The sequence below is a fragment of the Syngnathus typhle genome, linkage group LG5 (assembly GCF_033458585.1).
Source record: "Syngnathus typhle isolate RoL2023-S1 ecotype Sweden linkage group LG5, RoL_Styp_1.0, whole genome shotgun sequence".
In the NCBI taxonomy this organism is placed as follows: domain Eukaryota; kingdom Metazoa; phylum Chordata; class Actinopteri; order Syngnathiformes; family Syngnathidae; genus Syngnathus; species Syngnathus typhle.
This window is the reverse complement of record NC_083742.1, coordinates 17,374,772-17,402,741: the sequence shown is the minus strand read 5'-3', so window position 1 is coordinate 17,402,741 and position 27,970 is coordinate 17,374,772. Positions and strand designations below refer to the sequence as shown.

Genomic DNA, 27,970 nt, shown 5'->3' with positions numbered 1-27,970 from the left:
GTCAGAATTAACTGCAGCAAACGCTTGGAGCACCATACCGGAAGTACAAATCGTTTCACGCAACCAAAATAATTCGTCCCTTGAAGCTTTGTCATCCCATCTTGAGTTACTTTGAAAGGCCTCGTGGAAGGGACGTGGTTTCCCCACAGTGACTTTACATTGACGGTGGACTGCGGTGATAAACACAACCACGCAGTCCGAGCCCAGTCTGTGTGGAGACGTCAAAGAAGCTTTTGGGATATTTGAAGCGGCTCACCTGTAGTTCCCTGGCTAAGCTTGCTCCCTGTGGTCCTTAACCTCACAACAGGGACGCCCTGACCAATCGTCCAAGAAGAACCGACGAGCGAGCGTGAGAGTGGGTGACCTTCCTTGCGAGCCTCCTCTCCCGGGCTCACCTCTCCTCGGGGGGCGGCTTATTCGAAGCTCCTGGCAGCGGCGGGCGGCGGAGTCGACATGACCGAGCTGCGGCGACGAGGGGGCGGCGGGGAGGACCCGGACAGCACCGACAACCTGAGCGATAAGGTGAAAGTAATTATGATTATTTAAAAAAAAAAAAAAGCAGACTAATCAGATAAAAGAGCTTCCCGTCGGCTGGACAAGTTGGTCGTAGTTGTCAAAGTGAGGGGAGACGGGAGGCTAATTATTAGCCTGTTAGCTTGTTAGCGAGCTAAATGGCTAATCCGTCCACTGTTCTAAGAATAGTCTCCCTTGCTTTGATTTCATGTTTACAACACATCCTGCTTGCTTGGGTGAATATACTTCCTCAAACTGCCACTGCCATTTATTCACGAAATTTCAAAACTACCTCCTCGGGTGTTTTGTTGAAATAAGAAACACTTATACAAAGTTAAATTGTTGATTCATGGCAAAAACAGAAAGAAAAAAAACAAGGTTCAACTCAATCTTTTTTCTTTCTTTTTTTTTAAACCGCAGTTGTGCAAAGAGCTGCACTGTGGATCCCCCGATATTCGCAAACCGCAAGAGGAAGAAGCTGGATTAACAAAAAGCTTTTTGTTTTAGGTAGTCACAACTCTTCCAAAATACAACTTTAATCACTTCCCTCCCCAAATTATAACTTAATCATGATTTGTCTGGAAAAAAAAAAATCAGATTGAAATTTTTATTCATATCCAGGCTGCTATTTGTAATTACTATTGCTTTGCAGGAATGAGTCAAAATTTGTTCACGCGTTGGATTGGGCACAACATAGTAATAATCAGTGTGTAATTTGTGGACTCGGGTGGGATGTTGTGACCTATGCCGTTTTGAGCAGTTGATGAGAAAACTGTTCCCTATTAATAAATCTCTATTCTGTTCTGGTCTGTCCCGGTCTCTTGTCAGTCCAACCGCCTTTGTAATTATAAATAAGACCATGATGGGTGAGTCATAAATATCAGGGCAAACAAGTTCAAGAGGTGGAGGGATGCTGAATGTTTTTGACCTTTTACCTCGCTTGAGAGGGTGTGGTGGCGGCTGCGCCGGATTGACTCATTGACCTTCGAACAGGTCGCACAAGTTAGAAATATGCTTGAGGAAGATTTCTGTTCTTCTGTACAAACAAGTGAGGCCTGGCAGACTACTTGTGCGTGTGACAGTGTCGGTTGCACGATGATGTCACAGGGAACGCGCGTGGCAGATTTGTCAATTGGGCCTCGGTAAAAGTTTGCCACGCCGTTTGAGGCCGAGCGCTTTTAGTCATACGATTGCCGTTGGCGTTGAACCGCCAACGCGTCATGTGAGCATGGCAACAACATCGATTCTTTGCGCTCTTGATTTTGGACTGGAAGGACACCAAGGAAGGAAGGAAAGAAGGAAGGAAGGAAGGAAGGAAGGAAGGAAGGAAGGAAGGAAGGAAGGAAGGAAGGAAGGAACATGAGCGGTGGCAGAGACATCCGAGAAAAGATAATCACACTTTTTGTGGAAATCGTCCCGCTCAGAGACAAGTGAAATTTATAAGTTGACATCATGCACGCATGAGAAATGGCCAATCGTCAATTTGACCACCTTTCATGTCCATTCCAACATTGTGTGAGAAAAAAAATCACAACCATTTTACATACTTTCTTCTAATTTAGCGCCTAGCCTTCATTTCTGGACCAAGATCCGCATATGGCCGGCGTCCTCCTCGTCACCGACAAGCGGTATTGCCATTTCTTTGATTGTCCAAAGCGAACATATAAATCTGTACGGCTTTCACGTCAGCCGTGGCTTCATGTAAGAAGCGTTGCTGAAGTTGCGATGAAGCGTTCCATCACACCAAGCAGAAGTGGGTCAAACCGGATCTCGAATCAACATGGCATTCCCATCACTGCTGGTTAATGTCTCTTTCAGTCACATGTTTGTCAATGTCAATCCCTCAAACCTTTTGTTTCTGGTGCGTGTGAAGGAGGCCGAAGGCGAGGATGACAGGCTGGTGGGCATGCAGGGCGACATGGAGGGCGAGTGCGACGTGGACACCAAAGCGGACGCCGTGGATGTGCCTGCGTCCACGGCAGACACAGACAACACGCCACAGTGTCTCAACAAGGCTCTGGAGGGACTGGCGCCGAGGTACGACGTGGCATCTTCGTATCCAAACCGGCTGTGCGGGGTCGCGTCGCAAATGCACAAACACTCGGCGTGACACTTTTACCCTGATGGAGATCTGTGCTCAAGGAGCTGCTCACGCCAGGCTTTTTGTGGAAGATGTGAAAAATCTGTTATTGTTTTTTTTTTTCAATCTGAAAATGCAAATAGCTGAAAACATTTTACATCGCCCCCTAGTGGACCCTCTGCGCTTTTTTTGCTTTCTTTCACTGCAAGCGTTTGTGTGTGTGTGTTTTTTAAAAAAAAAAATTATAATTGTTATTAGCTCTTAGTTTTATGCTAATTAGTCGATGCTAAGCTACTAGACGGACAGGTTTTCTTTCTTTCGGTTTTGTGTTGCACACTAACAAAGCCCAAAACATTCCAGAAATGACTTTCACAGGAGGGAAATGGAAGAGCCGGTGCTGCGGCTTCTGTCATACATGTTTGAAACATGATGTAACCCAATGAATGTTCCTGTTGTTTCTGTGCCGTTGACAGGTGGAAGAACTACTGGATCCGCGGAGTTTTGTCTCTCGCCATGATTTCCTTCTTCTTCCTCACCATCTACCTGGGACCAATTGCTCTCATCTTGATTGTACGCACCCTTTGTTTTTCTTATGCTGCAATTGCTTATTTCTTTCAGCCCCAATTTACCACCGACCTAAGTGGATATCCCTTTTAGGGGAGCAAACACACATTTTTAAAAGCCTGGTAGAAATGTTAGGGTACCCAACAAATTCAGAGTTAGAGACCTTCTTTTCACCCATCAACATGCTATTTTTGCTTTCACGCTGCCATTTTGGGTAAATCCAGGGCTCTTAGAACGCTGACAAAATCTGCTTTTTTGGAAATGTCTTTAAGTCTTAACATTTGTCAGTTGTCTCTTATCCTGACACTTAAATAACCCTTTTTGGAGGACTTCATTATTTTGATTCCTCAAACCGTTTTCTTTCAGACCTTCAATAAAATTGCCTTTTTGGCCGGTCCTAACTCTTTATTCCGATGACTTAATTACAGTTTGAGCGTTCTTAAGACGTATTGGTCTGGCCACTTTTGAGGTTGCTTGAATGACTGAATCTTCTTTGGGCGGGCTTAACGATCTTTGTGTGTGCTCATAGGTGATGACGGTGCAAATCAAGTGTTTCCAGGAAATCATTACAATCGGCTATAAGGTCTATCGCTCGTATGACCTGCCCTGGTTCAGGACACTCAGTTGGTGAGGAGAGAAAGACACGCGCAGCACATTCACACACACACACACACACACGCACACAGGACAATGTGTTGAGAATGTGCTGGGTTCAAAGAACACTGCCGTGTTGGAAGTCAATGATAGCGAACAGATTTCCATGTTGAGCAACCACATCGTGTGCATGTGTTTTGTGAGATAATGAACTGACAAATAAATCACAGCCTAAGCATGTGTGTGTTGAGGGCAGATTCTAAACGCGTATGTTTTGCTGTATTGAGGTACTTCCTGGTGTGCGTCAACTACTTCTTCTATGGCGAGACGCTGGCCGAGTACTTTGGCGCGCTGGTGCAGAGAGAGGAGCCCCTGCAGTTCCTGTCTCGTTACCATAGGTTTATCTCCTTTGCCTTGTACCTGGCAGGTAAATAAAGCGTTGCTTGAACCCTCTCACACACGAGCCTGGCTAAGCAGAGCCAATGCTGTGCGCGCGCCATTGGGTCCAGCGGGGAGGGCCATTTGAGCCGACACATCAAATTCGCTTACTTGCTGTGACGTCTCCTCTGTCCATGTCGTTACAAAATGACGCGCGAGAGATTCAGTCGTTTGTTTAATTCGGCATTGAACTTTGTTTTGAATGACTCGAAGCACACCGAGTCCAGCCGACGGCTCTGGAAGCATTTAGAAAGATGTGGATTTCTTCGTCGGCGTCACATCCGCTCTTTGCTAATTGCTTCCTTCCACCTGTCGGTCTGTTCAGGTTTGCCCCACCTCGGAAATGGGCATCAATGCGACTCGCTGTAGCATCGGTCTGGCTTGCCCGCATTCTCCTTAAACGTTTCAGTCACCTTTCTGATCTGGTCATGGCGTAGAGAGCACCTCAATTACCCTCCGCATCATATCAACCATTACCAACCATTCATCAATTTCTACTTGTGTAGTTTAATCAATGATTGTGTGTATGTAAATGTATGCTTGTGCACTTTAATTAATGAAACGTGAGCGTCATTGATTGTTTTGCTAACGGGGACTCTGAAACCTATTTTCCACACTAGCTAGCTGAAGCTAACCCCCACAGTGCTTTTCAAATAAAGGTATGCTAAGGGAATGTTAGCTGGCTAAACTAAACTTGATCTGAAATAGATATGTGCTGTGATCAGGCTAGCTGGCTAAAGTTAACGTGAATGGTGTTACTGTCGCTGTCTCAAGCAAACGGTGTTTGTCAAATAGATATGTGCTGCCTCTATCCGGTTATTGCTAATGTAATGTGCACTGTGGTCATGTTAGCTGGCTGAAGTGAATGCCGACAGCGTGTGTGCATCTTCTCTAAATACATGCTTTGTCATGTTTTGTGCCGTAAAAATGCTAATGGTGTGCTGCGCCCGTGCCAAAACTGCTGTAACTCACGCTGGCGGTGTATGTAAAACAGAAGTGTATGTAAAAACAGATGTACTTTAGCAAATTGGCGAATGCTAGCAGTGTTGTTCGCTATGGTCATGCTAGCCGGCTAAAGCTAACGCTCTCTGTGGAAAGTATGTTTCATCCTCCCAAATTACAGACACGGTGCGGTGTTGAACAGGCTCCCTGAGAAAGAAACATACATCTGTCATATTAACCACGTCGTCTATGTCATCTCAGACACACGTGATGTCATCTTTGATGCTGATGGCACATTTGTTTCTTTCCTGTTTTTTTAGGTTTCTGCATGTTTGTGCTGAGTTTAGTGAAGAAACATTACCGCCTGCAGTTTTACATGGTGTGTATACAAACAACGCTAACAGCTAATCAAACTTATTATGGAGGAGATGACTGATTAAAAGGAGAATGCTCCCCCGGGATATAATTAATGATTAACCTGCACATCATCATGCTTTTAAATGATGTGCTTTTGCTCATCTGTCAAGCAAATATTGGACTGAAAGCTACGTTGGCGCATTCCAATGCTGTGACACTTTGTGTGTGTGTGTTTGCCCTTCCAGTTTGCGTGGACCCATGTGACGCTGTTGATTGTGGTGACTCAGTCGCACCTAGTCATTCAGAATCTGTTTGAAGGAATGATCTGGTAAGCCCCACAGAATGTTTGTAGTGACAGACCTTCTGCAAACTAGCAAGGTCCCCCCCAGAGAAGGGCTTGGTCGTTGCCGGTCACGATGGTGGCAAAGCACTTAAAACCGAGAGAGGCTCTGACGGCATTGAGCATGAACTCTACACAACTATTTACCCACGTGTGATAAGCAACCGGTTGCAATACGTACATTATTTAGCATGTATAATACTACAGGCTCATGGACCTCAAATAATGTGCCGGTGCATACCAAGGCTGGCACTCAAATATTTATAGAATCACAGATTCTCTCGTCATTATCGAATATTCTGATACAATTTTGCGTTAGTGTATTAAGAAATAATCCGTTCCCCGATTACTGTTCATCAGCCAATTATTTTGTCGGGTTATTTTGTGATTCAAATAACAATCAAGCAACTGCTGATGTTTGCAAATGTCTTCTTTTGATTGAACACAAAAGATAAATCATCTTGCTTACACGAGGCTCGAGAGAAATCATGACTTTTGTGAGCCTGAAACGAGAAGATTTGGAGAGCGAAATAACTGCTCTAAATGATTCCTAATACAAAGCGATTCATTTGATCATTGATTTGTTGTTTATTCATTTTGACACTCTTACACAAACTGCCGCGGCGTCACACTTTCGACTGACTTCGCTTACCAAATTGTGTTTTTAGGTTCATCGTGCCCATCTCCATTGTGATCTGCAATGACATCGGCGCCTACCTGTTTGGCTTCTTCTTTGGACGCACGCCGCTCATCAAGGTGACTCCTCCCCCCCTCCCCCAATACCCTTGAAAACGTGTTGGCGAGCTGCCCAACGCAGCAGGCGGCGCCATCAAGCCTGACTCGGGAAGCAATTGCAAGTTGAATCAATTGAATCAATCGAACACAAGTCATATCATTATTTAAAACATGTACATTCAGTTTCGCAAATGTTAATTAAATGCAAGATAATGCTTTTGTGGGGGGTGCACATCATGTTTGGATGCTGCTAATTTGCCCTTTATTCGAATGAAAATGATGTCCGCCGCCATTATATGGCTTGGACACAAGAAAAAAAAAAAATCAACATGTGGATAAAATTTAGTCATTTAGTCTCTTTCCATTTGCTTCCAAACACGCGGACGGATGTACGGGAGTAGAAAAGGACTTTATGCGCTCCCCATGATTAATCGACGTGGAAAGGAAGCTTAAGGGCAAGACCATAAAGAAAGAAGCGCAGTGTTGCAATGGGCACACGCGGGACATGTTCAACAACAACCACCGTCATTGAGCGTGCGTGTATGTGTGTGTGTGTGTGCAGCTCTCACCGAAGAAGACATGGGAGGGCTTTATCGGCGGTTACTTCTCCACCGTGATCTTTGGATTCGTTGTGAGTGCACATATGAGGCCACACCGTTTCTACACCACTTCTACCTCCCGACATGGAGGGCACACAACTGACATAAACACGCAACCGGATGTTCACGTCGACACGCGCTGCAAGCAACTGAAAGTGGCGGCGAGTCCAATTGACGTGTTTAACTGCTGAAGAGCACCGTTGTGCTTTTTGTGTGGTGCAGTTGTCGTCGCTGCTGTCCCAGTTCCAGTACTTTGTGTGTCCGGTGGGCCTGAGTAGCGAGAGTGGCAGCTTGTTCACGGTGGAATGCGAGCCGTCCGACTTGTTTGTGCTGCGGCGGTACAACCTGCCGGCGCTGGTCCGCAGTGTGCTGCCGTGGGTGAGCTCCTCGCACTCCTGAAATACGCTTGGTACATTTGAACGCAATTAAGGTAGGATCCTTTTCGTTTGATAACGTCAGAGCATGTCAGAGAAATTCAAGTGATGGGCTCAGCAAAGTTTTGGAAGCAGCTGTCCTTTTTTTTCCCCCCCATCGCATCGACATGTTTAATTGCTAGCCAAAATATTGCAGACTGCATTCTGTTGTTTAAGACATTACGGATGATGATAGCAAACCTTTTTTGTGTTTCTTTCCCAGGAAACCGTGACGCTGTACCCGTTCCAGATCCACAGCATTTTCTTGTCGTCATTTGCGTCGCTCATCGGCCCTTTCGGCGGATTTTTCGCCAGTGGCTTCAAGCGAGCCTTCAAGATTAAAGTGAATGGCCATAGTCTCTCTCACTCTCACTCTCAATGAGACGCGAGTGGAGCCGTGCTGAGCGTCATCGCCACGCTTCTCTTCCAGGATTTTGCCAGCACCATCCCGGGACACGGAGGGATCATGGACCGTTTCGACTGTCAGTACCTGATGGCTACCTTCACCCACGTCTACATAGCCAGCTTCATCAGGTGGGAATTGGGAATTCAGCCCCCACGAGAAGAGCCACACAAAAGTCTCAAGAAGCAATACTCTTAAAGATGCGACGAGTTTGCCATTTTGACCCGAGTGCTATTTTCCTGTGGTTTTCGTCGCAGGGGTCCCAATCCCAGCAAAGTCCTGCAGCAGCTGCTCATGCTGCAGCCGGAACAGCAACTTAGCATCTTCAACACACTGACCTCGCACCTGAAGGACCGAGGGCTGCTGCCCCCCGCGGCATGAAGGCGGCTCGACGGGAAACCGTGTGCGTGATGGCGCAACTACTGTATGTACACAACAACACATGAAGCGTGTCGTATCCTGACAATTCTTTATCCGACTTGAAACCTGCACTAGCTTTAAGTTAAAAAAGAAAAAAAGGTTGTCAAAAAAAAAAAGTCTTTCATCGGTTTTGGAGCATTGCATCCGACCACCATATTTGACCAGAAAGTGGTCAAACCCACGTTGCACTGACGCGCCAATAATGAGTCGTCGGTTAGCGGCCTAGCACATGTGCTAACCGGCGACTGTTCACTTTAGCCCCACGCTTGTCAAGTCACCAAACGTAATGCTAGATGCTAACGTACATAAAGAAATGTCGAGCTAATATATACCTATCGATAATGTCAGCAAAAAGAAAAAAGACAAATCAAACAGATCTTTGTAGTTAGCGAGCATGGACAGACACATTTCGTAGATTTGAATATTGAGATCATGAAAAAGATCTTTTTATATTTCCCAAGTAGTTAGAGGACGGCATCAACGTACATAAGGTTAACATGTAACTTTAGATGCAATAATAACCAGCATGCTCTGCATAGGGTGGGAACATGCTAGCAACTAGCACAGATGCTAAGAGTATATACATAGATAGTTTCGTAGCAAAAAAAGTAGTTTTATTTATGAGTAAAGTGACGGGGAGCATTCAATTCATGAAGCCTCCTAAACTTTAGATACAATAATGTCAAGTTTCTTATGCTAAGAAGTTTGCATTTTCTTTGCAGTCACTAGTGTGTAGCGCTAGCTCATTCAGCTAACAATATTCGAGCATGTGTGTGGTGTAAGCATAGTTCACCTGCTAACTGCTAAACTCCCCAGTTTGCATTATTGTACTACTACTACTACTACAACTACTACTGAGGTTGAAGAAGCACTAAAATATTCCTAATGCTAACAAGGGCAGCCACATTGAACGTCAAAAATTTGCTAACTACTAGCAGACGTAATGAGAGAAAACTCAAATTAGACTATTTTTTAAAACTGGAAACAGTCGTTCATGTTACCTTTGTTAACAACGCTCTTGCTAACCACTGAACAAGGCTTGTGGCTTGTAGTACTGCTTTGCTCCACAGGTAATGACAGTGTCACGGACTCGCTAAACTAAAAGGTGCTTTTTTGTTTTGTTTTGGATGTTAAGGAAGTTAACATTTTCTGGGCCGCTAGTTTGTTCAGTTAAAGGCTAACCTGGCTGCTAACCTCTAAACGGCAAACCAGTTAGCATTGTACTACTGAAGAAACACTAAAATGTCCCTACCCGCAAACGTCGAGCGCCGCACTGAGCCCCACTTTTTTAAAGGCTTTTATTGCGTGAAATTAAATATTTTAATGATGTTTTTGAATGTAGTTTGCAATGAAGGCTTTTGCAGATGATATTTTGTGCAAATGTACTCCAAATGTTGGTGCGATTCTTGGGGGGGCAGGAAGAAGAGGTTTACCAAAGCGTTTTGTTTTCTGTTGTAGTTTTGTTTAGTTTTTTCACTCTCTTAACTTTGTGCTGCTTTTTTTTTCTGGGTGGACTGAGTCCAGGACATTTATTTTAAAAAGTGCTACTGGGACCAGACGAGGGGCTTTTATTGTGAAACTCACCACTTCCTGTCACAGCTGCCCACTGAGTTGATTTTGAATATGTTGACATTCATATAAAGGATACAGAGCATGCTTTACGGACCGAAATATTAAGCCCAAAACAACAAGATGTGACAGTAAAGAAATGAGACCCAAATTAGTCTTTGAAATCTTAGACCCAAAGCAATGGGGTGTGACAGTAAAGAAACAAGACGCCAAACTTGACGCCAATTAACTGATACAGCTTTGTTCACTTAATGTGCTCTGCACTGGTTGTTTTCAACAAACAAACAAACAAAACCGGGCTACCAAATAGCCTCCGTTTGATAGCCCTTTAAGCAACAGATACTTGAACACAAATGGATGGCCCAAACACTTGTAGACAGATTATATAAAAAATATTCCAATCGTTTATTCTTTATCCTCTGTGAAGAACGGAGAACGATACTGTAGCTTACAAAGGAGTTGGTACTATCACCACGTTTGTACTCTTCTTCCACCAGGTGGCCAAGGCGCATATAATATGCACCGCACAATATTCGAAAAATTGCACCGAAACCAAAAAGTAACTCTTTAAATTGTCATTCCTATTCGTTTTATGTAGGACATGACACTGTGACATAAGCAGTCAGCCAATAGACATCGAGTTAGTCATGTTTCTTGTCACAACTTACGCAAATAACTTGACAGAAAATTGACCATCGGCTCCTATAGAGCTCTAAACCTATATAGTTTCTTTGAAAAGGTGAAAAGCTCCATTTTGATTGTCCCCTTGACAGACTCGCACGTTCAAAATCAATCAGGATTGGCCATGACATCGATGAGTGTGCTACTTAATTTTTTTTCTGTCAATCCCACCCCCATCCCCTCTTTGGGTTGTGTAAATTCTTCCATCAGAGAAAATAATTTTTGAAAAAAAAACCTGGAACATTTAGCAATGGTGTTACTTTTTATTTATCATTGTGAATATTTGACGATGTTTATTATCATGGTTGAAGATGAAAATGATGAAGGGTTTGCAATGAAGCTGGGGTCAATAATTTAAAAGATATATTTTGTTGTTTATTGGAACATTTTTATTCTGCACAAAAAATATGACTATAAAATAAAAACTACAATTTTTTTTCCCGTACTTTAACAATGCCACAAAATCTCCAAATTCACTTGAAGAACATTCCGGATGTCTCTGAATTGAAATAAACAACCCATTGCGCAACAAGCACACAACTCAATCATAACAACAACGCAGATTTCAATAATAATTTCACATGCTTTTTTGAAATCTTTTACTCACCAGTGGTGCTTTTAACTGAAACGACATTGACTCCTACTGGTGGACGTTTGTAAATCAGCAAAACGAAAACAATGCTTAAAATGTGCAATTTGAATTGATGGCTTAGTGACATTTTTATGGCATTACTATCAGTATAGTGTCAATTATTCAGGGTGTATTCAGACCTGACTGTTTGGTCCACTTGAAACGGACCAGAGTTGGATTGGAAGGCTGGTCCGGACTTTTTGTGCAGGTGTGAATACACTCAAACGAATCCTGGTGCGGATAAAGTGGTCTCGGTTCACTTTCAAACGAACTCTGATGCGGTTCGCTTCAGGTGTGAATACAAATGGCGAAGATCCGCACCAATAGCACAAATATTCAGAGCGGGAACATTTCGGGTCGAAGCGGACGTTTTTTTGCAAATTCCAGGGTTAATATTTTGTTTGGGAAGAAAGGGGTGGGGGGGGGCATAAAAAGAAGTCACTTTAAAAAAAATGGGAGTTTGTCTTTTTTGTTCGGCCACCATTGTCGTGATTTAAATTGCAGTTTGTTATTAGAAACGACATTAAAATGGGTTTGATGTAGCCTAGCAGTAACACGTGACTTAATTAGTTTGTATGTTACTAACAAGTCAATGTCGACAAATGCAACATGTCCAAGGAGGTTAGGTACAGGAAAAGAGTGTGAAATGTTTTGCCCACCCTGTTTTTTCCCCAATTTCATTTGCACTGGGGTGTGTAGACCTTTTCTAGCCATTGGATGTTTCAAGACGGATTTTCTTGCGTTTTTCGTGAATGCCCTCAAATTATCGTTTTCCGTCTTTCCCAAGACCCTGTTTGTTGATGATGCAACTTATCCGAAAGTGATTTTCTTTGGCGTTGCGATGACCGCAAACAAATATTTTTCCAATTAATTATCCTGTAAATGAAAAAAAATCCCACAAAATGGAAAAATTATCTGCAAATCCGGGGGGGGGGGTAAATGTTACATGTATTGTATAAACTTAAAACAAATAATCACCCCTGGAATTCCCTTTCCAGCCCGATTAGCCCCTTAAGTTTTGTCCTGGCTGACGCCACTATTTTTGAGGTTCCGATTGCTTAAAATGGACGACATGAGTGTGGTGCACATAACACAGTTAGCAGCGCCGCCAAGCTGCAAAGCGTGTCGTTGTTTTCCATGCATTAAGCGCGCTCGACACATCAGCCGATTAGCAGCGGGTTGAACGGAACCCCGGAGCAAATGTTTTCCTCCCCGTTTAGCGTTTGTCTCCTTTGCGGACCAAACAGGCGTCTGAGCAGGGCCAGGACGACTCTCACCGTCAACCTGAGCAGCAGGAAGGCGAGCGGCGTGGCAATCTCCATCAGGTGGAAGATGGTGGCACTGAAGCGGCTTAGTGCGCACGTGAGCAGGAAGGCGGTGAGGGCCACGGCCGGGTACAGCGTCAGCTTGGCCAGCATAAAGACGTGCTCGGGGCCGCCATAGCGCACCGCCGGCCTCAGCGTCCGTTGCCCGCTGCCCTGCAGTGCCGCTACCCAGGTGGCTAGCTGGAACGCACCGGCGCCAAAGACCAGGACGCAGGCGGCTTGTACAGCGCGCCGCTCGTCACGCGAGGCGGCATGAGGCAGCTCGTGGGTGAGCCGGAAGGCCAGCGGCAGGCCGCCGACAAAAGCCAGGGACATGGTGTTGAGGAGGCCCATCAGGCGCGTGGCCTGGACCACGTGCAGGAACAGTGAGTGGTGCGCGAACCAGAGCAGGCCCACGGTGGCGAAGGAGCCCAGGTAAGCCAGGTAGTCGGACCCGTACGGGCGCAGCGCCGCCACCAGGCTGCCATTGAAGCGCTGCCGCACCGTGGCCGGTTCGGGGACGTTGTCCTCGCTGCAAAACAAAATGTTACCATTATTTTAAGTCAGTTATTTATTTTGATCAATGGATGGATTGGGTTTACATTTTTTTTTTAATATAAAATTTTAAATAAAATTTCTGTCACTTTATTGGAAAAACTGAAATGTTTTTCATGTGAGGGAAAAACAGAATTACAAACCAATTGATGGTGATTCAGTTATTCGTTTGGTCATACATATTTCAGAAAATCAAAACGTTGATTGTTGTTTGTTAATGTCTTATTTGGACTCATTTCAAAGATTGCGTTCATGGCACGCCACTAAAATCTCAAGAGATTTACTCTCGCCAGGCTGCATTGGACTATACCAGGTTCAAGTCTCAAAGCAATGAATCCATTGTCAAAATGTGCCGAGATGTGTGTGTGTGTGTGGTTGCTGTGGAGAGGAAACATTGTGATGTTGAAATGTAGTCATAATCCCGCGTTTTCAGAATTTACCAATTGGTACCTACCAAATGTCCAGGATGAGCAGCGTGGCCACAATGGCGTAGACGCCGTCACTGAAGGCCTCCACACGCTCTTTACTCAGCGGCTCGCTGGGCATGAAGGTGTAAAACATCACCTGCTCCGGATCCTCCTCCACGGGACCTCAAAACCACACTTTCATTATTTTGAAAAGGGTTTGAATTCGGAGAAACCAAGAAAGTACCTACCGAGAAGTTTGTCCCGACACCACAGGACGCCCTGGGAGATATACGGAAGGAAGATGACAAGAGCCAGCAACACGTACGACTGACGGAGAGGAGAAACAACTCATCGGGAACAAGAACCTAGCAAGAACAACCCCAAATCGAAGAAAACAACTGAATCCCATCGGGATCACATCAGCTCAGTGGCCTAGTGGTAGAGTGTCCGCCCTGAGACTGGAAGGTTGTGGGTTCAAAATCACATGGGGATGGGTTAAATGCAGAAGACAAATTTCACCACACCCAGATGTGTGTGTGTGACGATCATTGGGACTCTAACTTTAACTTTTAATCTTCACGACAAAAGAACATCACATCTGGAACAACGACATGAGGTCAGGGAGTCTGGACCAACCAGCTGGTAGCAGAAGAAGGAGCAAACTGCAGCCAGGAGGCACATGACAGGAACCCTCAGGAGGACTTTGAGGATGTGATGTCGGCACACGGTGCGGTCCTCACACGCTTGGATCTGATCCTGGAGCAGGAACGGACGACCGAAGGCGTACAAGACGATCACCGACTGCACAAAAACAACAACGGCGATGTCAAGTCAGGCTTGGAGATGCGTGCGCTAATGTCAATGACAGACCTGAATGAGACCGATGACCATCACGCAGCCGCAGAAAAGAAGAATTCCAAGAATGTGCGACGGAAAGGTCGCCATCAGCGAAAACTGCAAGCACAAGAAAAACTCTGCGGTGATGTCTTTGGCGATGTCGTTTCTCAACAGATGGCGCCAATGAGACTGACTGTGTACGGCAGCAGGGTGATCAGCATCATGCACGCCTGGGACCCCAAACAGGAACGACACAGAAGGGACAGCAATTTCATATCGGGCTTGTAAAAGGAACTTCAGGCACAAAGTCCACATTAGCCTACATACAAGGTTGAGCAAGGCCAGAGTGTCATCGATCCGCACAATCACTTGGAATAACCTGCGGCAGAAAAAAGGACAAGTCAAACAAGAACTACAAGTCAGGTGAAATGAATCTGTTGCCACGACAACAGGATTTTCTTCACACCTGATGTGCGCCGCCCAGGCCACAGTTACAATGAGGAAGGTCATCAGATAGACGGCCAACTTGGTGCCTAGGAGAAGCTGAAGGTTTTCATCCAGCTCCTGAAATGGAGATCCCGTTACTATGGTCATGTTACCGTACTGGACAACACTGATGTCACGCGTTACCTCATCGCCCTGCATCTTGGTGTGGGCCACAGGAAGAATCTGCGTGCACATACATTTGTTAATGGTGCTCATGTTTGTTGGCTATATTGGATGTCAAGGAAGCAAAAAAATGAAGGAAGCCTTGATTTAAAGTGCTTTTATTCGCCGTTTTGAGCAACAGCAAATAGCGTGTCCACATAAACTTCTCATGTTGCTCATAATGGCCTCAAAATAAATAAATACATTATTGTATGACATTGTTTAAAAACAGCAGACAAAAACTGCAAGCGTTTGAGTCTTCCGCCATAGGACTGCCACGCCTACTTCTAAAAACGTTTTCTTACGTCACCAGCACATACTTTGTAGCCATTGGGCAGCGACTGACTTTCGGTCGCCATCTTACCATGACGGTAGCGATGATGGAGAGGAGCGCGTCGCTGTAGGCCAGCAGCCGGTGCGACGACTGCGTGCCGCCGTGAACCTCTTCGACATTGTCCGAGGCGGCCAGGAGGCTCTCTGTGGACATGGCAGAGGCGTGCCGCTCCCTTTCCGCGTCCTCCCCGACGTGTTGCTCCTCTTCCGCCGCGTGGTCGTCACCTTCGTGTTGGCTCATCGCGAAGCTCGTCGCGCCCCTGCTCTGTTTGCAAACAAACAGATCTAACAGTCAGGTGACTCCAGGCGGCGAAGAAACCCTATGCGGAAGTGCGATGCGTCATTGAGGCTTCTCCGAGGTCTCAGTCATTTCATTCAAATATTTATCATGACTCAGTTATTCAATAAAAAATGGTTTGATCTACTAAAAGCACAATAAGAGCCACCGTAAATTATTTATGCATATTTTTAAAGGTAAGCGCTAATGGGGTAAAGTAGTGTCACTTTTCTGCCTCTAGAGGGAAACAGCAGTCTAGCTTAGTGGTCATGTGTTTTTTATTCGGTATTTTTTTTTAAACAATGAAAGGATTATAAACGTATACAATGCGAGTTGTACAGCAAGAAAATAATTGTATATATTCTTTACATATTTTTAAAAATACTTTTTTTAACCTGAGGAATTATAAACAATAATAACCATTTGATTGATTTACGTCTGTCAAAATGTACGTAGTGTAAAACCAAAATATAAGTTACGTAACAACATTTACTAGTATATCCTGTAATTCTTTCGGGGGGGGGGTTCGGTTTTAATTGACTTTTCTATTCTAGTGAATGAAGCCGCAGTGGCGCCCCCTGGAGCGTGGAAGCTTGACGGGATCTTACAGATCTGCCACCTGGGTGTGTCGCCCATGGCCCCGCCCCCAACCACCGCGGAGGATTTGACAGATGCTCTTCATCCATCATCGCATTATTGCGCTTGCTGGTCTCTCTCTCTCAAACTCCGCAATGGCAAAGTTCCTGACCAAAGTCCTGGGATGTGCGCTTCCTGTGCGGAAGGTAAGGACTCCTCACCTTCTGATTTGCGTTGGACTTTGTTTGATGATGCTGAAGTTGTCGCCTTGGCAACAGGAGGAGGAGGAAATGGGATGCTGCTTGACAGCTCTTCTCACTCATGCCCGTGCGTTTTTGTAGTTTGCATTTGACTCCATTTTTAAAAGAGACAAAAATGAAACTGGTAGTAGAAGGTCAAACGGAACAAAGAAAAAGCCCCCCAAAAAAGGCAGAGGAGTCAACTGTTATGAAGGGAAAAGATGGTACATTAAGAGATGACATGTCACTCTTTTGGTTGTTTTTGTTTATACTGTTGCCTTTACATGGAATTGGAACGGCTGGGCATTGCATAATGACACACACGCGCACACACACACACACACACACACACATCAAATCGAGCAGATTGCAATGATGTCTGATGGATAAGCAGCTATGCCTGTGCTGTTTTGGGATTACAGCTGTGTGTGTGTGTGTGTGTGTAGGGGGTGGTCGGGTGCGCGTGTGTGTGTGTTTGTGGATTATGAATTGATGGGGGAAATGTGTCACGGGATGACAGAAAATGAAGGATGGTGTGCCAGTCAGACAACCGTTAAATAAGAAAATCACTCAGATATTTCCTCTATTTTAAGATAAGCATTAAAGCATAAATTAACAATATGTTGATAATCATAGAGGTAGTACGAATGCTGTGTCTGGAACCTGTCAGTTAAACATCCGGGTAAAATATTTCAATATATGGTCCACCGCCAGTTCGTGGGACTTTTAATACTTGGTCCTTCCAATCCCAAAGATTCTTAGAGCCTTCAAAAGTACTTTACACCCTTAGCAAAGTATTCCTTTGGCTTTTAATTGACTGTATTAGCACAGGACTGTATTAGCACAGGACGGACACAATAGTCCACTACCGCAGCATTTGGAACTGGTACTTTTTTTAAAATTAGAGTTCCTAGATCTTTAACAAAAAAAATAAAAACACAATCTCCCCCAGGAGGGTGTCATTTTGAGCCCAATGAAATAAATGCCTTCGAAAGCAATTCTTCTTGCCCTCTAAACACAAACAAAACTCCAACTAAAAATGCTTGTAATCTTTGGTTGTTTTTGTATGAGTGTAAATATTTTCTTATGTGTTGTGTCACCCCCAAATACGGCCACACGCACGGGTTATATAACGGCGCCAAGCCGATTGTGTGCGAACAAGGAAGGACAGTGTGTGGCTTCACGTAAACACTCAAGCACGAGGAAAGAATTAGCCAGCTGGGAATGTCAGTTCTAGACACTGTGCATGCGTGCGCGTGTGTGTCTGTGTCGGGATGGAAATGTGCAACAGATATGAAGTGATGGAGTTTTCTATATTTTGCACACGCCCACCCAAAAAAATGTGCGGGCAAGTCTTGATGAAGCAGCATGTGGCCCATTGCCATAGCTCGTGTTTGGGGGCTGGTGTAAGCGTTCAATCATTTCCTAGCTGGGATTTAGCCAGACGCCCCTCCCCCTTTGGCCCGCTAGCACGCACTGGAAGGAATGTGTCCTTCCCAGGGTCACTGTGGCAATCCTCCCTTCCGACAACTTTGGAATGTCTGCTGTGCCCCATGCCTGTCTTTCTTTCTGCTTGTAAATTGATCCTGACCACACATGGAGCAGGTCTCCTGTGGACCCCCCTTTGGTCTACATTCTCCCTCCCACCCTTGCTGTCAATCAGCAGCTAACAGCGTCAGACCTTCATCCTTTCTACAGCTTTGTCCTGATTACGCACCAGTCCCAATCTTGGTCACGGTCAAGTCACTGCTTTCTGAAGTCACCAGTTCCATATATTGAGTTCCATACATACATCCAGTTCCATTGATACCATTTCATAGCATTAGTTCTTTTCAAATTTAATTTCAGGAAAACAAACTAGGTAGAGAAAAGTGGATGCGAGAGTGGTGGAAAAACCAACCGGGGGAAATCGAGACAATAGAAAGAAAGAGGAACCGATTGGAGAGAGGAGGAGGTGTAGCTCTCTCTTCTCTCCTCTCTTCTGATTGGCTGTCGGCCTTACACTTAAAAGCTCGCAGCCCCGCACTGAGTTCGAGAGCCTTGGACCGAGACTGAGAAACAGACGTGCGAGCGAGAGGCATCATTGACGCGCCTTCTCGCGGCTTCCATTTCGCCGTCACCCAACGGACTCCTCTCAATCTGGATTTGTTGTTGCAGTTTTTCGTTTTGTCTTTCTATTTGCCTTTTTTTTTTGGCCTCAAAAGTCCGTTGACGTGACGTGGACAAAAGTATTGAGACAGCTGTAGCGAAAGGGGAAAGGACGCAGGCCCACCTGAAGTCCAGGTAAACTGAACACACATTCTGGGTGTGCGCGTGCGTGTGAAATATATATATATATAGTATATATATATATGAAAATAAAATTTCATGTGAAATAAACAATATTTGAAAAATAAAACTAACACAAATAGCATGTATAAGGTTTCAGTCGATAATTAAATGATACTTAGTCTCAAGCACCAGGCGTAGAAAAAAATAGGATTAGTAATAGTGTCTATTATTAATGAAGTGACTTTTTAGTCAGAGTCACTCAAGTTAACAATCTTCACTTGATTTGATTGACATGACAAATTTCCCACTCGTACTATAATATGAATCAATGGCCGTGTGTTTTCAATGCTAGTATGTTTGGAGCCACACGCACACATTTGCACACCTTCTGGCTAAGAGGATTCCCACCCCGTCTCCTGCAATTTAATCGTTAATCCCTCACGTCCTCTTGATTTGGCCACATTTCATTTTCTAGCTCTGACTTATTTCTAGAGTTTGGAAATTTAACATTTTTATTTCTGCATGTATCTTTCAAAGTATCAGATTTGTCCTCGTGTATAGCCAGATGGCTAAACACTCACAATGTAAACAAAGACCCCGCTACTATCTTGTGGGTTTGTTTCACTCTGCTAGCTTGCAAGCTAAATTAACAACGTGTGAAAAATAATGCTTTTGTCCATCAGGGTATGCCCCCCAAAAAACAAACATTGTACAAAACTAGGGTTACAGTCGTCACTCGGCACTATTGGGCTTCACTCTATGATCCATTTGATCAATGTTGGACCCCTGATCTGATCCGAGAAGGCGGCGTCGTGTGTCCGAAGAGCACTTTCATCTCCACATGACATCATCCGTCCTCAGGCGTCGTCCAGGGCGATGTCACAGATGACATTCCCTTTTGGCTCGTTCCACTCGGCTTGATCAAACAAGGGGCGAACAATGTAACACCCGATAGCTCATCCTAGAAACATTTGGCTCCAGAAAAATTAATCTCCTGGAGCCAATTTCATTTGGCAGTGTGACATTTGTTCGGACCGTCTATCATGACCTGAGGCACACAAAAATGTCTCAGCAAGGCGTCTTCCAAAAGTCTGATCATTAGCTTTGAAACGGCCATTGTGGGCTCACTTTGGACATCTCAGGGTTCTTCTAGATTTCATTTGGAGAATTCAACTCTGGAAAATATTTTTTTCCTTTAAAACACCAAGGACTGAACTGAAACAAACACCTTACACATAAACACTCGTACCCGCCCCCGACAACCCCAAACACACACACACATCTTTGGTTTCACATACGGGCCCTCAGATGAAGTCCACGTGCGTCTCGGCTAGCCCATTCATGAACTCAAGTGCAGGACATTTCCATGAGAAAAGAGAGCGAGGCAGCGGGAACATCTGCCACACCATGTGGTGGTCACGCTCACACAAACAGAACACAAAAGTCCATCTTTGTTGACACTCAAGCCTTTAGCATAGTCAGATCACGGACATGTTTTTTTTGTTGCTGTATAAAGCATAAGAAAGAATAAGAGAGCAGGTTATTTGATTCTTAAGTGCTAGCTACATATATAGCTAATTGCGTTTTTAAATTGCCGTACATTAAACGCAAGACTGTCGGAATTGTGTCTGCCATGTGAAACTATTTTTACTTTTTCCCGCCAGTTATTCATTCGATGGGCTGTTTACAACGAAGATTTTAGAATTTGCTTCAATGTTCTCGACAAAATGTGTAAGTGAGAAGTGTTTTGTGCTTGCATTGTTAACTATCGGTGTTACGCAAAAACAAATACCGAATGTTTTTGGAGCAAATTTAAAACAGTGAATTCTTTATCTTTTAAGTCAATTTTCCTGAAGCTTCCGAACTTTACACAACGAGCGTTCATGGGTTCTAGTTGTTGACTTTGAGTTGTTTTTCTCCCCACTTCCGTCCCCTCATCTGTTTTTGTCTTTTTCGGGGCATCGCCCGGTTCTGATTTAGCTTCTCGCGGTTTTCGGCAAGGTCGCGCAGGGTTCAATTTTGGCGGGACAGCTGCGAGGCGAAATAGCGGTCATCTCTAATCCGGTGCAGCATTCCTGCTCTCGCAGACCGTACTTTTCTTCCTCACGTCCAAACAAAACAAAGCAAAAGCCAAAAGACCGTCGTCTTGAAAACGTCTAGAACAGTTATTCGAACCGTCAGCGTCTGCGGTTCTGACCCGCTTGTTTTGCTTTTGCAGGACAACAAGAGCATGCCTCAGACACCGCACAGCGCCGGAGGCTACAAAAAAAACTTTTACCAGGCCCAGGAGGAGGCCTATTCTGGACTCTCCGACCATGACAACAACCTGGAGTCCGGATCCTTGGACGCCCTCATACGGCACCTGCTCCCCACTGTTGACTATTATCCGGATGTGAGTATGATTGGACCAGGAGGTTTTGGGGCAAATTCAGCACACGAAACCTGTTTGGTTGATTACGTCCATGAAAAATTGGCCCACCAAAAAGTCCCAAGAAGCCACTCCTGAAATCGGACAGTCAGCAAGTGTTTGGTTTTAGGAGGCCATTTCCAAGCCATTTGCCGCGTCCGTCAAACATTTTCCCTGTTTGCAATTTCCCAGTTTCTAAGATGATTTTGTTTTGCCTCTCTCCACAGAGGACGTATATCTTCACATTCCTGCTGAGTTTTCGCCTCTTCATCCACCCGTATGAGCTCATGTCCAAAGTGTGCCACCTGTGCGTGGAACAGCAACGACTCGGCGACCCCCAAGCCGATAAGGTGGGCCGCCGGATCTCAAAGTCGTCCCATTCCCCTTTAGCAAATCTGACACTCGGCGACCGTTCCAGATACGACTCCGAAAGATCGCTCCAAAGATCCTGCAGCTGTTAACGGAGTGGACGGAAACTTTCCCTTACGACTTCCGGGATGAGCGGACAATGCGTGGCTTGAAGGAGCTGACGCATCGGCTCTCCACTGGAGATGAGGTGGGACGTGAAAAAAAAAATGATGAGAATGCTAAGCTAGCCCGCGTGCCTAGTGTATTCATATGGTTCAGACGTATAGCAAAGTTCTTAGCTTCAGCATTGGAGCAGCAGTTAGTCACCTGTTAGCGTTGTGCTGCTAGTTAGCATGACATGCTGGTGGGTGGCTGCTGTTTTTCAATCATGGGAACCGTTTGTTTGTTTATTGCATGTGATTTGGGGGTGTCGGATGCTAACAATGAATGAAGCAGCAGGAGCTTGAGCAGAGCAGATGGGGAAGGTAAACATCCATCTGTCATTTGGGAGACAACCCCCTCCCTGCCCCACCCCCCAACTCGCCCTCTCCCATTGTTTGCCGTGCAGGTTTCGTGTCATTTGTCTTTAATCTCAAAATCGATACGTGACACATTAACAGCGACATCATGAGACGGACTCACATTCCCTGAGACGCCAAGAAATAAAGAAAGAAAAACACAGACAGAGAGACAAGCAGACTTTTGAATCTGCATAAATGAAGTGCACCGTTCCATGCAGTCCTCCCAAAAGTTCAACGTTGGCCTGGAGCAAATGCTGCTCATCACGTTTGTGCTTGTTGTTGTCTACGACTGGGAACATTTTGTCCATCTCAGAGGCGCAGCAGTCGAGCATCAGCCGCGATGTGCAAAAGCTCTTGTTTATTTTGGTGCTTTGACAAAATGTTTTTTTTTTTTGTGGACCGACAAGCATGCTAATAAGACCCATTGATTGGATTTAGATGGGGAAAAAAAAGTTCTATTCTTGAAATACTCCCGCTGGTTCCCCTAATGTGTTTTCCTCAATGAAAATAAAGCACGAAAATGGTGATTTTTGCAACATCAAAAAAATACATTTTGATATATACATACTTGTGTCCTTTGAACAGTATGATCTTCATTTTGTAATTGAGTGACTTTTTTGGTTGGGGAATTTCCCTTTTCATAGAATAGTATTTGTATTTGAAGTTAATTTGGGGTGTTTGGAGCGGAGGTCAAGTCCCAAGTCGAGGATTGTTTTGTCTCTCAGCAATGGAATCCTGTCTCGCCGCGCCTGATTGGCTCCAAGTGTCAACACTTGTTCACACCCTGGGTAAAAAAAAAAAAGCTGCGGCCGTTTCTCCATGGTGGAGCCTGGGTTTGTTTTTGCAGATTTTGAAAGCCTCCAACAGGATGTGGTGGGGAGAAATCCACAGAGGCAAACACATGTGCGTCCCTACCTTTTTTTTAGCCCCCCCCCCCCCCCCTTATGTAACCAAGTTCAGTGTGTCAGTGCGAGAACGATTATCTAATCTTGGCCTCTTCGGAGTCCAGGCCGCCAGAGGCTCTTTGGCCAAATTTGGAGAGTCGCTAGCGATCAAGAGCTTGCATAAGTTCTCCAGTGAGCCGCGGCCAAAAGGGGAGAGCTGGCCACGGTCGGCACATTTCCAAAAAATGAAATGAAAACAAATCTGTTTCGCCATCTTGAAGACCAAGGTGGGGCACGGGCAAGCACTGGACTGACCCGATTTGTTTCCCCTTTTACAGATTTACAGGAAGGCGACGAGTCAGCTGAGCCAAGGCTTGATCCGGAGGCTGGCGGTTCTCAGCCAATACGAGGAAGCGCTGGTCAAGATCAACGCGGTGGCGGCCGAGCGCCTCGGCATCCTCAAGGCTAAACCCCAGGCCGCCATTCACAGGGACATCATGTCCATCTGCAACGACCCCTTCACTCTGGCCCAGCAGCTGACCCACATAGAACTGGTGAGAACCAAGAGCGAAGACTGATCAGTGGATAGGAAGTTGTTTTGGTTTAGTTAATTACTCCTGGAGCAAAGCGTGGCTTCGCCTATCGGGCAAACTGTGGTATCCGTTGTTGTTTCAAAGATTCTGGTTTGAATATCTTCCACTTGGTTAGGTTTTATTGAAGGATTTAGGATATTGTTCTGCCTTTTCTCAGGAGAGACTCAGCTACATTGGCCCCGAGGAGTTTGTCCAGGCATTCGTCCAGAAAGCTCCGGTGGACAACGGCAAGGTAAAGAGGGAAAGAAAAATGTCCCTGAATAAATTCACAGATAAGACATCCATTATGCAATGTTGCGGCGCCGTTTGACGTACTTTTCGGGAGGCGGACCCATTTGGAGTCTCAGCTTCACATTGCCGGGATCTTGACACACCATCAGACAAAGGAAATATACGCCGTCGAGCTCGTCAAAATAGAAGAACACAAAAGCACTCTTGCTCGGTCAATTCCTTCAAATCCCGACGGATCTTGGACGAGGTGGGCATCGCTAAGCAACCGCAGTCGCCGCCGGGCGGGTGGGGGTGCGCTCGCCGGTCAGGCTTTCAGGTTGCTAGGCAACAGGTTGATTTGGGATGCAAGGTAATGAGTGGGGAGGCGAGGGTGTCATTGTGCCTGAGGCCAACCTGCCTCGCACCCACAAAAGGTGAAGGGTACCCCCCACGCACACACACACACATTTTCCCAAGGCGCATGGGGGGCCCCTACAAGAGGTGATTGGTGTCAAGCCAAAGGAATGTGTGCAATTCAATTGAGAAGACTCCTCATGAGCGCACTCTCGAGCTAAGAAACATGTTTGTCGTTGTTTTGGATGCAGAGCCTCTTTAGCGAGCACAAGGCGGCGGCCAACCTGGAGGCCTATGTGGACTGGTTCAACAGGCTCAGCTACCTGGTGGCCACCGAGATCTGCAGGGTGAGGGACGAGCTGCTGAAGCACTTAACCGCTTCCATTGAATGCTTAACATTAGCTTTGAGAAGTTAGCTTTTGAGCTAAGAATCATTTGCATCGCTAAGTAATCAAAGGACTAGGTACTTTTAAATCGGACTTTTCACTCACTTTTAAATGGCAGCTCTTTTGTGTCATCTTCTTGACAGCCCATAAAGAAGAAACAGCGAGCCCAGGTGGTGGAATTCTTCATCGATGTCGCACGCGAATGCTTCAACATTGGCAACTTCAACTCCCTCATGGCCATCATTTGTAAGTTACTCATCGGCCACGCCTCATCCGGAAAGTTAGCGCACCCACGCTCGCTTTTGAATTTTGCTTAAAACAAGCAAAAAAAAAAAAAAATAGTCCCACATGCCCTTCACCGGGGTGCACGCCACCATTTGGAATTAAAAATGTTGAAAAACTCACAAAAGCGAGAATTACACACTTGGTGCCAACTTTGGTTTGTTTTAAGGGTGCTCCTGGTTTTAGGGAGGGGGGGATGTCTGGAGGAGCATCTGGTCAGCCTGTGCTACATAGCGTGGGGTGGGGGTGCGCAAACAATCAAAGCAGATGGTCAACACGGTCAAGAAACTGCGGTCAAGAAAGTCGGAAGAAAGGGTCAGGATGTTTTCCTTTTTTGGGTGGGGTCGCTCGGAGCCCGTTGGTGACCGGGTGAGCGAGACAAACAAAATGTCTCCTGGGAACGCTGGGAAAGCGCTGAACAAAACGTGTGGCCATCACTTTTGCTCAGACTTGAGCAACTTGTTTGAGATTTTGATGCGGGCATATTTGAATTTTTCAGCGAGTGAATTGAACTCGTGGAGAAAGTCCAGTCATTTACAATAGTCATTTAAACGTGCCCCTTTTTGAAGCCGATTTTAAAATCATCTATATTTCAAAACCATGAATCCATTAATTGGTTGGTTTCTTTTGTACAATATAAAGGTGGGAACAGAGGCAGACAAAATGGTGCGTTGTTACGCTCGCAGTGGGATCAGTCCATGTGTTTGTTACGCTCTTGTTTCTTTTCCATTCTAGCCGGGATGAATATGAGTCCCGTGTCCCGCCTGAAGAAGACGTGGAGCAAAGTGAAGACAGCCAAGTTTGACATCCTGGAGGTGCGCTCTTTTCATTCTCCTTACTGGGCCGTGTTCCAATACTTTTGTCTTGACTGTGTATTTGTAACGTGTCTCCGCAGCGCCAGATGGATCCTTCCGGCAACTTCTACAACTACAGGACTGCGCTGCGCGGCGCCACCCAGAGGTCCATCACGGCCAACAGCAGCAGGGAGAAGGTGAGGACCACATATGGCAAAAATGCAATCTGATTTAGTCAAGCAGATGTTATGACTATTCTACAGGCAATTGGATCAATTAAAGGAGTGCTAAAGAAGTTTGAGCGCCCGTCGCGACCAACTTGCTATTTTGTCTCGCGGCCTTTCATCTGGCAAAAACAAACCCGTTCACGTCGCCAACGTAAGCGTTAAAATCGTTTTAAAAGGGTTGGTATTTTTTCTGAATTTTTTTCTAAATGAATTGTTTCTTCAAACAAAATATAATTTAGTTTATAATTTTATATTTCTCTTGTATACTCAAACATTTCTGAACATTTTTCTCAATTTATTTTCAAAAAGAAAATGTTTCATTTCTATTTGAAGAAAAAAAAGGTTCATCCAGAGGAAAAAAATATTGCATAATTGGCAATAGCTTATTTTATCCTGATAACGTCGCAAGGCGCCTACTGCCGACTTTCTCCTCTTTTCACGTGGCAGCCTCTGTTGTTTGTTTGGTAGTGTGGCAACGGACGGGCTTACGCGAGGCACTGTCCCGTCATGTGGCCTCGTCTTCATCCTAATCATAGCAACAACACGCACGCACGCACGCACGCACGCCCTCACTGAGCAGTGTGACCTGACTTGCAGACGAGCAGGACGCGGTAGCCCGCACGCTTTGCCCTCGTGACGCTTTTGTGCGCATTCTAGATTGTCATCCCGTTCTTCAGCCTGCTCATCAAGGACATCTACTTCCTCAACGAAAGCTGCTCCAACCGGCTGCACAACGGACATATCAACTTCCAGGTGAAAAATGTGTCTTTTACGAATGTCAATTTCTCTTGATAGAAAAGTGTTACTCTTTTTCTACTACTTTGGACTTTTTTTTTGCTTTCATTTTGGCTTTGTCTCTTCCTTAATTTGCTAATGGGGTGATGCAAAAATCAGACAGTGTAATCTTTTCGAGGAAAATGTACGAGTGAGAAAAGTTGTCATGTTGGAATGTGTTGCTGCTTTTGTGATTTGTAGAAATGGTGGGAGCTGGCCAAGCAGGTGAGCGAGTTCATGAGCTGGAAGGCTGTGCAGTGTCCCTTTGACAAGGAGCGCAAGGTTCTGCACTATCTGCTCACCGCGCCCGTCTACACCGAAGACGGTACGCACGCACCCATGCATGAAAAGTCTCCACACCCCTCTTCAAATATTAGCTTTCTGTGATGCAATCCAAAGGGGGGAAAAATATTGTTTGAGGTGGAAAAACATACAAAGCAAAAAACTAAATAGCGGGAAAAGTTACAACATACATATTGGATAAGCTACATGCTTTAGCAACTTTACGCAAATTGTTATTGTGGCGTTTTCCCCCGCTCATGAAGTTGCTGAAAACAATTTTTGACAATTTATTTGACAATGTCTTCTTGTTTTTTGCAGCGTTGTGTCTGGCATCGTACGAGAGCGAAGGTCCCGACAACAACATGGATAAAGACAGATGGAAGTCGCTCAGGTCATTCCCACTCCTGGTCACAATGTACACAAACATCTGGAAATTAGATGGCAGAAATGTTTATTGATGGATTTTTCTTTCTGTCTTTGCAGATCCACGCTGCTAAATTGAGCATAACCAAAAAGATGCAAGATGGCGTCTGGAAATGAAAAAAAAAAAGGATCCTCTAACGTCTGCGAGGAAACCACCAAAGTTACTTTTTCCACTAGCGTGGAACTAACTAACTGCATCTTTTTCCATCTCTTTGTAAGACATTTCTAGTCTCCTTTTGTATACTGTGGGAGCAACTATATGCTAGCTGCTGGTTGGCTAGCATGTGCCATGCCTCTGAGCTAAAACTAAGGTCAGCTGTTATTTTTTTGTTTTCATTTTCAAAATGCGCTGGCTGCATTTCAAAGACACCTCGGCTGCTAACTTAGAATATTAGCGTTACAACAGAGCGGATAAGCTACACATTTTAGCAACTTTATGCTAATTGTTATTGTGGCGTTTCCCCTGCTCATTCAGTTGCTGACAAAACATTCTTTGTATAATTCAGCTTTTAATTACGTGTCTGCACTGTGTTGCTATTGACCTTATTTATGATCTCAATTGTGAGAGAATTGATTTTACGTCTTGTAACCTGTGAAGCTTTTACATTTGTGATGTTTTTGTTAATAAATGATCTCCATGTGCCCGTGTGGATTGAGTGTGAATGTAAAAGGTTGTTTGCCCTGCGATTGGCTAGCAACCGGCCCCTGCCAAGCGCCCAAAAGACTGCTGGGATGTAAAGTAAGGCTTTTTTTTTTTTT

The 27,970-nt window shown here is 45.1% G+C and overlaps 3 protein-coding genes across 7 annotated transcripts; 2 read left to right on the top strand and 1 right to left on the bottom strand.

Moving 5' to 3' along the window:
* Positions 1-17: 17 nt before the first annotated feature.
* On the top strand, positions 18-11,093 carry cds1 (CDP-diacylglycerol synthase (phosphatidate cytidylyltransferase) 1). Its single transcript, XM_061279184.1, has 13 exons — positions 18-522; positions 2,387-2,550; positions 3,067-3,163; positions 3,687-3,784; positions 4,039-4,178; positions 5,452-5,510; positions 5,734-5,816; positions 6,497-6,584; positions 7,126-7,194; positions 7,385-7,540; positions 7,799-7,918; positions 8,006-8,109; positions 8,236-11,093. Exons 1-13 carry the CDS (start codon positions 454-456, stop codon positions 8,357-8,359), a joined length of 1,371 nt encoding a protein of 456 aa, XP_061135168.1. The 5' UTR covers positions 18-453; the 3' UTR covers positions 8,360-11,093.
* tmem175 (transmembrane protein 175) lies at positions 9,695-15,604 on the bottom strand. 2 transcript variants are annotated; one of them, XM_061279157.1, is made up of 10 exons: positions 15,395-15,604; positions 15,013-15,051; positions 14,849-14,946; positions 14,710-14,761; positions 14,577-14,612; positions 14,416-14,499; positions 14,182-14,346; positions 13,794-13,910; positions 13,593-13,717; positions 9,695-13,115 (listed from the first exon to the last, which is right to left on the bottom strand). In XM_061279157.1, the coding sequence occupies exons 1-10, from the start codon at positions 15,602-15,604 to the stop codon at positions 12,440-12,442; spliced, it is 1,602 nt and encodes a 533-aa protein (XP_061135141.1). In that variant the 3' UTR covers positions 9,695-12,439. The 2 variants fall into 2 exon arrangements, with proteins under 2 accessions (XP_061135141.1, XP_061135142.1); XM_061279158.1 differs by having other exon boundaries at positions 13,593-13,728; positions 13,794-13,872.
* On the top strand, positions 15,519-27,853 carry rasgef1ba (RasGEF domain family, member 1Ba). Of its 4 annotated transcripts, none has more exons than XM_061279162.1 (15): positions 15,519-15,659; positions 16,195-16,422; positions 20,945-21,118; positions 21,361-21,483; positions 21,552-21,689; positions 23,225-23,440; positions 23,637-23,711; positions 24,295-24,390; positions 24,573-24,675; positions 25,447-25,526; positions 25,607-25,702; positions 26,390-26,485; positions 26,708-26,831; positions 27,107-27,179; positions 27,272-27,853. In XM_061279162.1, exons 2-15 carry the CDS (start codon positions 16,312-16,314, stop codon positions 27,288-27,290), a joined length of 1,524 nt encoding a protein of 507 aa, XP_061135146.1. In that variant the 5' UTR covers positions 15,519-15,659; positions 16,195-16,311; the 3' UTR covers positions 27,291-27,853. The 4 variants fall into 4 exon arrangements, with proteins under 4 accessions (XP_061135146.1, XP_061135145.1, XP_061135147.1 ...); XM_061279161.1 differs by having other exon boundaries at positions 15,602-15,722; XM_061279163.1 differs by lacking the exons at positions 15,519-15,659; positions 16,195-16,422 and adding exons at positions 18,477-18,738; positions 20,391-20,457.
* Positions 27,854-27,970: the final 117 nt, after the last annotated feature.

What these genes read in the sequence shown, in the direction of transcription:
- cds1 (XM_061279184.1), top strand. Translation starts at nt 454, where the DNA reads ATGACCGAGCTGCGGCGACGAGGGGGCGGCGGGGAGGACCCGGACAGC. An exon ending in TGGTTCAGGACACTCAGTTG is followed by an intron (nt 3,785 to 4,038) that starts GTGAGGAGAGAA and finishes TGCTGTATTGAG; the next exon opens with GTACTTCCTGGTGTGCGTCA. An exon ending in CCGTGATCTTTGGATTCGTT is followed by an intron (nt 7,195 to 7,384) that starts GTGAGTGCACAT and finishes TGTGTGGTGCAG; the next exon opens with TTGTCGTCGCTGCTGTCCCA.
- tmem175 (XM_061279157.1), bottom strand. Translation starts at nt 15,604, where the DNA reads ATGAGCCAACACGAAGGTGACGACCACGCGGCGGAAGAGGAGCAACAC. An exon ending in CCAAGATGCAGGGCGATGAG is followed by an intron (nt 14,947 to 15,012) that starts GTAACGCGTGAC and finishes TCTCCATTTCAG; the next exon opens with GAGCTGGATGAAAACCTTCA. An exon ending in TGGTCATCGGTCTCATTCAG is followed by an intron (nt 14,347 to 14,415) that starts GTCTGTCATTGA and finishes GTTTTTGTGCAG; the next exon opens with TCGGTGATCGTCTTGTACGC.
- rasgef1ba (XM_061279162.1), top strand. Translation starts at nt 16,312, where the DNA reads ATGCTCTTCATCCATCATCGCATTATTGCGCTTGCTGGTCTCTCTCTC. An exon ending in CTCCGGTGGACAACGGCAAG is followed by an intron (nt 23,712 to 24,294) that starts GTAAAGAGGGAA and finishes TTTTGGATGCAG; the next exon opens with AGCCTCTTTAGCGAGCACAA. An exon ending in CCAACAGCAGCAGGGAGAAG is followed by an intron (nt 25,703 to 26,389) that starts GTGAGGACCACA and finishes TGCGCATTCTAG; the next exon opens with ATTGTCATCCCGTTCTTCAG.